The sequence below is a fragment of the Capricornis sumatraensis genome, chromosome 3 (assembly GCF_032405125.1).
Source record: "Capricornis sumatraensis isolate serow.1 chromosome 3, serow.2, whole genome shotgun sequence".
NCBI classification, from domain to species: domain Eukaryota; kingdom Metazoa; phylum Chordata; class Mammalia; order Artiodactyla; family Bovidae; genus Capricornis; species Capricornis sumatraensis.
Genome location: NC_091071.1, coordinates 14,628,994 through 14,640,340, shown reverse-complemented (window position 1 = coordinate 14,640,340; position 11,347 = coordinate 14,628,994). Strand labels below are relative to the sequence as shown.

Sequence of the window (11,347 nt, the reverse complement as noted above, 5' to 3'; positions counted from 1 at the left end):
CTCTAGTTTCCCATTTCCAACTTGATTTCTCAGTCCAGGGAAGCCTCTTGTTCCTTTGTGGCCGGAGTCTGTGTCTTGCTTTCTTCTCTATATTCATCAGTATCTTGGGAAAGGGCTCTTGGGGGACAGGTCTGGGTCATCTCGGTGCAGGGGACAGTTGGCTGAGGTCTGGCTCCCTGGAAGCATTTCTCCTGAGTCTGCATGGGACTTGGGCCTCAAGTTCTGTTTATCTGTGTCTGTATGTCTGTTTCCAACTCTATGGCTTAGAGTCTGTGGATGAATTCATCATCTCTGTCTCTCAGAGATTTCTTTGTATCCAGTTTGTGTGCCTTTTGGGATCTCTGTTTATGTCATTGTCACAGTCTCTTAGGAAAGATCTCTGAACCTGGGACCTGACAGATCCTTAGAACATCACCACCGCCTCCAACTCCAAAATTCTGTCTAGAGCAATCTTCTGGGAATAGCAGGGGGTGGGAGAGGAGTTCTGTCTTGGACTCAAGGTACTAACTTTGGGGATGGGGGGAGGTGGGCTTGGGGGCCTCAGTCCGTGTCCAAGAGTCTCACTGAGCAGAGGATCCCGGGCTTTTTCTGGAAGAGCCAGTTCTCTTACTCCGACTCTGGCCGCCTGGGGCTCCCTACAGCTGAGGCCAAGGCTGGGGTGTGGCCGTCTGCGCAGCAGGCAGGCGGGCTGGGCCTGGGTGGGCCGGGGCCCTCCCTCCCTTACAGGCCCCCACCCCGGGTTCTCCCGTTCTCACCCCCCCCCCGTCCCCCCTCCAGCCTTATCCCAGCGGGTCCCGGCTTCCTTACATGGTCACGGCTGGGCCTCCAGCTCCCGGACGTCCCCCGCCCCCCGCCCCCACCGGACACGGCCCCCGCCCTGCTCGCCCCGCGCGTTCTGCCCGCGCCCCGTCATGGAGGACCTGGGTGAGTGGGGTCCGGGTCCTCTTGTCCCCAAGCCCCTCACCACTGCTTGAACCCGCTTTCCCATCCTGGGGCCCCCTAGCACTCCCGGCATCTCTCCATCCCTGCCTCCCGGTCTTCTCGCTTCTGGTCTCTGCCGGCGCCTCCTTTCCGACTCCACGTCCCCCTTCCTGCCGCTCCCTTCCTGCCTTTGCCAGACTGGTCGCTCCCTCCCTTCTTCCTTCACTTCGCTCCCCCGTCGCTGGCTGCATACGGATGGGCAGGGAGGTGCAGAGCCTGCAGGCGCCTGGGCTCGGGAGCTCTGGGAAGGGAGGAGTTAAAAGGACCTTGGGTCCAGGGCCTGGGAAAGTAGTCGGGAAAGGAGACAATGACAGTAAGTTCTGGAGAAGAAAATGGGTTTGCCCTAGGGTTTGGGGAACGAAAGAGTTAAGGGCCCTTAAGTATGGTAGGGTCAGGTCCTTGGGGCAGAAAGTAAATATAATAGATGAGTGCCGAGATGCCAGCGAGAGAGGTTAAGGGTTCCATCAAGGCGCTCAGAGATGCAGAGTAAAGGAGCAGGGACTTCTAAATTCTGAAAGGTAAAGAGTTCAAAGGTTCTGGATCTGGGGATGGAGACGGGGGGAGTTGGGTTGTGTGTGTTGGGGTCGAGGGGAGTTGTGGTCTGTCCCTCCGACTTGGGGCAGAAAGGACTCACGCATCTCATCCTCCCGGTCTTTTGGAACTGGGGCGGGAAGGCTGTGCGCTCTGTGGGAGAGAAGGAGTTCCAGCACCCTGCGGTAGGGGGTGCTGCTCAGAATGAGTAACGGGCACTGGTACTGAAGAAAAAACCAATCAGAAAGCAGGTCCCAGCAGACTCACCAATGAGGTGCATAGGGCGGAGCCCAGTGGCATCTGGAGAAGGGCCAGGGCTGGGAGGGGCCTGTTTAAGTGTAGGGGGTGTGTCAGAAAGAGCATCCAATCAGAAAGCAGGTGTCAGGCATACAGCCAATTGAGCAATTTGGGGTGGAGCCAAATTTGCCTCCAGTAAAGAGCCAATTTTGACTGTATTACCGGAGATTCAGAGAATTAAAGAGTCAGGTAGCTGAGCTTGTAAATGACTCTCAGGATAAGCCACGTGGGATGTTGTGACCGTAAATAGTCCTTGCTGCCCTTCCACATCTCTGCCATGGTCTGCCTTGTATTTCTTCTGATTCTTGACCTCTACTCTTAATACTCGCTTCTGTCCTCCTCAGACACTGCCCACTTAGAACACTTATTCTCTGATCTCTTAAGGCCCTGTCTCTGCCTTAACCTTGACCTCTCAACCTCTCACCTTGACGGCCTCTCCCTGCAGATGCCCTGCTCTCTGACCTGGAGACCACAACCTCACACATGCCAAGGTCAGGGGCTCTAAAAGAGCGGCCCCCAGAGCCCCTCACGTCTCCTCTGACACAGGTGAGCTCAGATGCTGGGGAGAGGGACAACCACTCGGGCCAGGTTTGGTGAGAGGAAAGGAAACCCGGGCCTGAGTAGGGCAGAGTACGGGCGTATCATCCCACACACATGTCCTTCTCTATAGATGGGGCCTGGGGAATCTTCAGGAGCCTCTGGGGACAAAGACCATCTGTACAGGTGAGAAGACTGGGTATGGGGGGATGGGGTGGCCAATTGAGACTCAGGCTTGTATTCCCCACCCCTGAACCCAAGCTCCCACCCTCTTTCCCAGCACGGTATGCAAGCCTCGGTCCCCGAAGCCTGCAGCCCCTGCCACCCCTCCATTCTCCTCTTCCTGCGGTGTCTTGGGCACGGGGCTCTGTGAGCTAGACAGGTTGCTTCAGGAACTTAACGCTACTCAGTTCAACATAACAGGTACCAGGGTTACTGGGACAGGCCTTGATGGAATGGGGGGGCGGGGCAGGGCTGGGCAGAGACTAAGGGGGGTAGCCATTCCCTTCTCCACGGGATATTCCTGACCCAAGGATTGAACTGGGGTCTCCTGCCTTGCAGATGGATTCTTTACTGTCCAAGTCACTAAGGAAGCCCATAGATTTCCCAGGGTAGCAGCTAAAGGGATGCGAGCCTTAACTGGGAAGGAGGCTAGCACATGGCTCCATGCCCAGTGCCCTTCTCTCCTCTCTGCAGATGAAATAATGTCTCAGTTCCCATCTAGCAAGGAGACAGCAGAGGAGCAGAAGGAGGACCAGTCTGAGGACAAGAAAAGGCCCAGCCCGTGAGTCTGGCATAGCTGGCGGGGTTGGGAAAGAGGTAGTCAGTTCTGGATGCTGGAGTTACTGGAGGAAGCGTTACGCTGAGACTCTGAGCTGACACAAGTTGTGTTCTTCACAGCCCTCCCAGCCCCTCCCCTGTTCTCCCAAAGCCTTCAGCCACCTCAGCCACCCTGGAGCTAGATAGACTGATGGCCTCACTCTCTGACTTCCGTGTCCAGAACCATGTGAGTCACTCAGGGAGTGCGGGGTGGACCACTGTGGATTTATGGCTCTCAACCCATCTGAGACCTTCTCACACACGCTGCCTTGCTGACTCAACTCTCCTGTCCTCACGACTGCAGCTGCCAGCCTCAGGGCCCACCCCACCACCAGTGCCAAGCTCCATGAGTGAGGACGCCCCCTCCCCACCAGGGCCCACCAGCAAAGGCAGCCTGGACACCATGCTGGGGCTGCTTCAGTCTGACCTCAGCCGCCGTGGCGTTCCCACCCAGGCCAAGGGCCTCTGTGGCTCCTGCAATAAACCCATTGCTGGGCAAGTAAGTGAAGTTCTGCAAGTAAGGGGGTAGAGACCCATGTGTGCCAAGTCACTTCAGTCATGTCCAACTCTTTGCGATCCTATGGACTGTAGCCCACTAGGCTCCTCTGTCCATGGGATTCTCCAAGCAAGTGTACTGGAGTGGGTTGCCATGCCCTCCTCCAGGGGATCTTCCCCACCCAGGAATCAAACCTGCATCTCTTATATCTTCTACTTTGGCAGACAAGTTCTTTACCACTAGCGCCACCTGGGAAGCCCAGAGACCTATAGACTCATTTCACTGAGAGCCAGTGGGTATTATTGTTATTCATATTTTGCGGATGAGGAAATTGAAGATGCGAGTCAGACAGCAAGTGAGTAGCAGAGTAAGGATTCCAATCCAGGTTTTATTTATTCTAGTCCTACTGTGTGCCAGACATTTTGCTAGCTCCTTTACAAACCCCCATATAACTTTTTAATTAATCAATTTATTTCATTTCTGGTTGCACTAGGTCTTCATTGCTGTGCGTGGGCTTTCTCTCCTTGCGGAGATTCAGGCTACTGTCTAGTTGTGGTGTGCAGGCTTCTTATTGAGGTGGCTTCTCTTGTTGCAGAGCCAGGCTCTAGGCACAAGAACTGCAGTAGTTGCAGCCCATGGGCTCAGTAGTTGAGGCTCATAGGCTTTACAGCATGTGCTCAGTCGTTGTGGTGCTCAGGCTTAGTTGCTCTGAGGTATGTGGGATCTTCCTAGAGCAGGAATCAAACCTGTGTCCCCTACACTGGCAGGCAGATTCTTATCCACTGCACCACCGGGGAAGTCCCCCCTCTCATTTAATCTTCACAAAAGCGTCATTGGCTCCACCCACCATCTCTTCAGGACCCACAAAGACTGTTTCTCCTCCACCAGTCTGGTTTGGGAACTCCAGTTCTTGGCTTATTGACTGAGCAGATGTTATGGGCAACTGTGCCCAGTGGTTGATCTAGATCCTCCTGCTAGATAAAGTGCCCTACCGCCATCCATTTTGGTGAGAATTTCCAATCTCAGCAGAGCAGGGTGACATTATGAATTTTCTAAGCACTTTCACCTTCATGGGCCCCTTCCTCCACTAAAAAATATATAAATTGCATTTTATGGCAGTTGGAGTGAAGATGAATACATTAATATTATATATTTAGTCATTTTCTTCTAGCTATTTTTTTTCTTCTAATTTTAAAAGAAATTACAACATTTTTGTGGCCTACAAAAAGTATGGTGGGCCCTAGGTACTGTGCTGGAAGCCGGCTTAAATCTCCATCGCTTTGGGATTGAGTTACTTGGACATTCGATACTTCATCCTGACTTCTCAGAGATAAGATGTGAAAAGTGCCACGTAAACCTTGGCTCACTGGACATCTGGCAGCCCCAGGGCCACTCTGATCCCCGCCTCAACCCCCAACTCACAGGTGGTGACGGCGCTTGGCCGTGCTTGGCACCCTGAGCACTTCGTTTGCGGTGGCTGTTCCACCGCCCTGGGAGGCAGCAGCTTCTTCGAGAAGGATGGAGCTCCCTTCTGTCCTGAGTGCTACTTCGAGCGCTTCTCTCCGCGATGTGGCCTCTGCAATCAACCCATCCGACACGTGAGCCCCGCCTGGACCACAAGCCCTGCCTCTGTTTCACCCAAGGAGCCTGTGGGATGAGCCTCATCCACTTAACGCGATTCCCATCCCCACCCCAGGCGCTTCCAGGGTTCTCTTCCGCAACTCTTTCGACTCCGCGCTCTTTGATTCCCAAGTTTCTGCTTAGGTCTCCCGCAGCTTCAACTCATACTTCAAGCCACTCATTTAGGTTCAGGGTGGAAGAGGAAGGGGAGAGGAAATGGGGGGAGGGCACGCTGAGTGTTCCCTTTCATTCCCCGCAGAAGATGGTTACTGCCTTGGGCACCCACTGGCACCCGGAGCATTTCTGCTGCGTTAGTTGCGGGGAGCCCTTCGGAGATGAAGGTGAGAGCTTGACTCCCATCTTGAAAGCCGCGGGTCCGCTCGACATCCCGCCCCACTCCCTTTGGGCCCGCCCACTGGACTTCCGAAATCCTCGCGGGCCTGATTTTTCTCCTGCTCTCTCCTGGACCCGGCCTATCCCACCTGCGGACTCCCATCCCACTCGCTCCCGCTCTGCCCCCAACCCAGACCCTGTCCCTCTCCACCGACTGCGTCCTCTCACTGCGCCGCTTCCGGCCCCCCAGTCTCAGATGTTTGTGGGCTCCCGGGGCCACCTCGAACCCTTCTTCCTCCTTACTCTGTTCCCGCTCCTAGGTTTCCACGAGCGGGAGGGCCGCCCCTACTGCCGCCGGGACTTCCTACAGCTATTCGCGCCGCGCTGCCAAGGTTGCCAAGGCCCCATTCTGGACAACTACATCTCGGCGCTCAGTGCGCTCTGGCATCCGGACTGTTTCGTCTGCCGGGTACGCGACTTGTGGGGGGCGGGACCTTGGAGGGAGGGGCCAGTGGGGCGGGACTAGGAGTCGGGGCGGGGTTAATATTCGGAGCGGGGTCCCGGGGAGGCGGGGCTTCACGCTCGCTGGAGATGAGAGGGGCTGCGGGAGTCTCTGGGGGCTATTCAGTTCCAAAAGAGGATTTTTTGGTCTGAAGGTTGGCCCTGACCCATCCTTTCGTGGTTGCCTTTCCTCAGGAATGTTTCGCGCCCTTCTCGGGAGGCAGCTTTTTCGAGCACGAGGGCCGCCCGCTGTGCGAGAACCATTTCCACGCGCGGCGCGGGTCTCTGTGCGCCACGTGTGGCCTCCCGGTGACTGGCCGATGCGTGTCGGCCCTGGGCCGCCGCTTCCACCCGGACCACTTCACCTGCACCTTCTGCCTGCGCCCGCTCACCAAGGGCTCCTTCCAGGAGCGCGCGGGCAAGCCCTACTGCCAGCCCTGCTTCCTCAAGCTCTTCGGCTGATCGCCTGCCGGGCTCGCCCCTCCCGGAGAGCGCAGCCCCAAAGACCTCGCCCTTCCCCCCACCTCAAAAGATCTGGCTTTCCAGACCCCAAGGCGTTGCTGTTGGAGCTTCGGGCTCCACCAGCCCGGCTTCTTGAGGCCCCACCCCACTGGAGGGACTGGCCCCGAAGGTACTGTACGTACTCCGTGGGCGAGTCAGAAAAGGCTCCGTGAACCCTTAAGGCCACGCGCCTCCCAAAGTGGGTCCGTACACTGACCGATCCCACGTGAACCCTTCACTTTGTTCCCAGCCTTGAGGGAGCCCCCCGACTGGAGGAGGGCCCTTGCAATTCTCACGAATCCAAGGCCTGGCCAAGACGTCCCTCTGCCCCCGCCCCTCACTGTTCTGTGCACTTTTTTCTATCTACATAAACACACATTCCACGTCACATCGGTGCTGTGTCTCTGCGCGGGAGTGGCTCGCGTCGCGACGCCCCGCCCCTTGTACTGCTCTGGCCGCCATTGCGGCGGGAGCCGGACCTGCAGCCTCAGCCCTTCAGATGAGCCTGAGGCTGGAAAGGTCGGCCAAGTGCGCAGGATTGTATGGATGGCGGCCCGCCAGCCGGGATGGCAATTCAAGCGGAGCCCCATCAAACCTTCCTGTCCCACCCTTCAGTTCCCTATACTCTTGAAATAAGCACTTAATCTGTACCGACTCCCTTCACCCTTGGCACCTTGTCTGGTCTCCAGATTTCCCCCCTCCTTTAATAATTTAATTTTTTTTTTAACTTTTTGGCCACACTGCGCGGCATGTGGGATCTTAGCTCCCCCACCAGGGATCGAACTTGCACCCCCTGCATTGGAAGTGCCGTTTTAACCACCTGGCCACCAAGGCAGTCCCTCCCTCTTCCTTAAAAGACCCTCAGAGATGGGGCTCCATTCAAAAGTGCCAATTTATTCCCACCCTTTGGATCTGAGCATTAAATTTCAGCTTCTCTCATACTAGTATTGACTTAGAACATCTGCTTTAGGCAGAAGATGGCACTTAGGGTGGTCAGGGCACTGACTGAGGGAAACTGGGAGCTGTATGAACTAGAAAGAGGCTTCTAACTCAGCTTGGAAGTCAAGGAGGGCTTCCTGGAGGAGGTGACACATGAACCAAGCCCCTGCAGAGAAGGGTGAGACCAGGGGTTCTTAGGTGTGGAGAGGTTCAGGCTGTATCTGAATCCCCAAACCCCAGTGGTCTTTCTAAGCCCAGTATCTTAGACCCTACAGTTCCCTAGGAAGGGAGCCTAGATTCCTGCTCTAACTACAGGGACCTTTGAGGCTAGAAACAATGGATCCCCAAAGGCCCTTCCAGCTCAAAGAGGGGCTAACAGCCAAGGAGAACAGCTGTGGTGTGGGCAAGAGCCAAAGGTGAGATTCTCTGCCTTGGCTTTGGGCAAACCACCTTCCCCAGATTCTTTCCTTTCTGAAGCTCCCCTCCTGGATCTTCCTAAGCCTCCGGCTCTTCCTCTTTCACAAATCCTCCCTGGAGAGTGCTGTCCATCCCTCGGCTTGTAACTGCCTCCTAGTCTTGAGCCATTCATTTCCCAAGAGTTCATTGACTACGTATTGTGCTAGGGTCCATGCTGGATGCTGAGAAACATGTTCCTTGGACTCCTGGTCTCGTAGGAGAGACAGATGGGGGGAAAAAAAAGAAACAAAACTGCAATGACAAGTGTGATAAAGTACAGAAACTCCCCTGATGGCCTAGGTAAAGCTGGTTCTTTTCCCTAGTTTCCACCCATAGCACCTCCCTAATCCCTCACTTATCACTAATGCAAACAGGTATTTGTTGCTTGTTCATTTATTTATTTTTTTACTGGCCTCTGTAGTTGCAGCAAGTGGGCTTAGGTTCTCCTAGGCATGTGGGCTCTTAGTTACCCGACCAGGGAATGGAATCCTTGCCCCCTGCCTTGGAAGGTGGATTCTCAAGCACTGAGCCACCAGGGAAGTCCCATGCTTGTTTATTTCTGAAATGAAGGCAAGCTCCTGGGAGCTTGTCTGTCAAATGACACATTTGTTTTGCTGTTATCTGTCCAGTGTCCAAGTTGCTGTCTCATTTCAGTTCAGTCGCTCAGTCGTGTCTGACTCTTTGCGACTCCATGAATCACAGCACACCAGGGTTCCCTGTCCATTACCAACTCCCAGAGTTCACTCAGACTCACGTCCATTGAGTCAGTGATGCCATCCAGCCATCTCATCCTCGGTCGTCCCCTTCTCGTCCTGCCCCCAATCCCTCCCTCCATCAGAGTCTTTTCCAATGAGTCAACTTTTCTCATGAGGTGGCCAAAATACTGGAGTTTCAGCTTCAGCATCATTCCTTCCAAAGAAATCCCAGGACTGATCTCCTTCAGAATGGACTGGTTGGATCTCCTTGCAGTCCAAGGGACTCTCAAGAGTCTTCTCCAACACCACAGTTCAAAAGCATCAATTCTTCGACGCTCAGCTTTCTTCACAGTCCAACTCTCACATCCATATATAACCACTGGAAAAACCATAACCTTGACTAGACGGATCTTTGTTGGAAAAATAATGTCTCTGCTTTTGAATATACTATCTAGGTTGGTCATAACTTTTCTTCCAAGGAGTAAGCGTCTTTTAATTTCATGGCTGCAATCATCATCTACAGTGATTTTGGAGCCCCCAAAAATAAAGTCTGACACTGTTTCCACTGTTTCCCCATCTATTTCCCATGAAGTGATGGGACCAGATGCCATGATCTTCGTTTTCTGAATGTTGAGCTTTAAGCCAACTTTTTCACTCTCCTCTTTCACTTTCATCAAGAGGCTCTTTAGTTCCTCTTCACTTTCTGCCATAAAGGTGGTGTCATCTGGATATCTGAGGTTATTGATATTTCTCCCGGCAATCTTGATTCCAGCTTGTGCTTCTTCCAGCCCAGTGTTTCTCATGATGTACTCTGCATATAAGTTAAATGAGCAGGGTGACAATATACAGCCTTGACGTACTCCTTTTCCTATTAGGAACCAGTCTGTTGTTCCATGTCCAGTTCTAACTGTTGCTTCCTGACCTGCATATAGGTTTCTCAAGAGGCAGGTCAGGTGGTCTGGTATTCTCATCTCTTTCAGAATTTTCCAGAGTTTATTGTGATCCACACAGTCAAAGGCTTTGGCATAGTCAATAAAGCAGAAATAGATGTTTTTCTGGCTAGCAGGTGGTAAGTACTTGAAAAATGTTTGCTAATGAAAGAAGGAATGAAGAAGGAAGGGAAGGAGGAAAGGTGAGAAGGAAATAAATAGAGAACTAAGACAAGGTGGGGAAGGAGGTACATGAACCACAGCATCAGAGAAGGCCTCTGTGAATATGTAATATCTACGTTGAGACTCTGAAGGCTGAGCAAAGAGCCTGAGGAGAGCACCCCAGGCAGAGGAAAGAGCAAGTGCAAAGGCCAGGAGGTAGTAACGAGCTTGGTGTATTGGAAGAAAGAAGGCCAATGTGGTTGATTAGAGCGAGCAGGGGAGAGTCGTAGGAGATGTGGTCAGAGAGGAACAAGGTGCCACGTCACGCAGCCTCTGCAGGCTCTGATGAGGGCAGGTGTGTGCGTACTCAGTCACTTCAGTCTGTGACTCTCTGCGACCCCATGGACTGTAGCCTTCCAGGCTCCTCTGTCCATGGGATTCTCCTGGCAAGAATACTGGCGTGGGTTGCCATGCCCTCCTCCAGGGGATCTTCCCTACCCAGGGACTGAACTCACGTCTCCAGCGGCTCCTGCATTGCTGGTGGAGTCTTTACCACTGAGCCACCAGGGAAGCCACAGAGATCTAATTTTAAGTGCCTACAACCCTAATGTGTCCTCTGATACTTGCCCCTAGATTTCTTCCTGACCCTTCATTTTTAAAATTTATTTTATTTGGCTGTGTCGGGGCTTTGTTGTGGCACATGAGCTTCTCTCTAGTTGTGGTGCTCGGGCTTTGTTGTCCCATGGCATGTGGGATCTCATGCCACCCGACCAGGTGGGATCTTGACCAGGAATGGAACCTGAGTCCTCTGCATTGCAAGGTGGATTCTTACCCACTGGACCACTTGGCCAGACACTTCAAATTCATCACCTGCTGAAGCAGATGCTGTGGGTGCCCTACCTGTATCCACCTGGCCCATCTGGGAAGTCATATGCAGACACTTCCCAGACCCTCAGTGTCCCCAGATGCTCCCTGAGTTTTTGTCTGGAGGAGGGCCTGGGTGGGTGGGTGGGATTCTGTAACCTCAGAACCTCCAGCCAGTTAGAGATAGGGAATGGTAAATAACTCTCCCAGCTCTGTGGTTCCTGGGGGTCAATTCTGAGATGAGTTCCCCATAGTGTCTCAGAGGGTCCCCACTGGGATTGTCAAAGTGGTAACTTCTTTAAAAAATATTTTATTTGTTAATTATTTATTTAGTTGCACTGGGTCTTAGTTGTGGCATGCGGGATCTAGTTCCCTAACCAGGAATTGAACCCAGATCCCCTGCATTGGGAGCTCAGAGTCTTGGCCACTGGACCACCAAGGAAGTCCCACAGTGGTAACCTTTTCATCAACACATCTTTACTGACTTTCTCCTTTCTTTGTCTCTCTTCCTCATTCCTTCACAGCCCTGACTGTGATCAGCTCCCCAATACAGTTCTTGCACCCCAATTCTCATCTTAGAGTTTGTTTTTGAAGGGACCATGATGAAGGCATTCCTTAAACAACTCACCACCTTCCCCTAAAATATTATTCTCTGTTCTCATTTCCACCATGAACCCTACTACCAT

The 11,347-nt window shown here is 53.3% G+C and overlaps 1 protein-coding gene across 3 annotated transcripts; it reads left to right on the top strand.

Moving 5' to 3' along the window:
* Positions 1-902: 902 nt before the first annotated feature.
* Positions 903-6,976, top strand: TGFB1I1 (transforming growth factor beta 1 induced transcript 1). 3 transcript variants are annotated; one of them, XM_068968761.1, is made up of 11 exons: positions 903-924; positions 2,255-2,355; positions 2,480-2,532; positions 2,627-2,769; positions 3,043-3,130; positions 3,247-3,352; positions 3,470-3,664; positions 5,086-5,259; positions 5,541-5,622; positions 5,935-6,083; positions 6,311-6,976. In XM_068968761.1, the coding sequence occupies exons 1-11, from the start codon at positions 912-914 to the stop codon at positions 6,575-6,577; spliced, it is 1,371 nt and encodes a 456-aa protein (XP_068824862.1). In that variant the 5' UTR covers positions 903-911; the 3' UTR covers positions 6,578-6,976. The 3 variants fall into 3 exon arrangements, with proteins under 3 accessions (XP_068824862.1, XP_068824861.1, XP_068824863.1); XM_068968760.1 differs by having other exon boundaries at positions 912-924; positions 2,255-2,397; XM_068968762.1 differs by lacking the exon at positions 903-924 and adding an exon at positions 1,299-1,499.
* Positions 6,977-11,347: the final 4,371 nt, after the last annotated feature.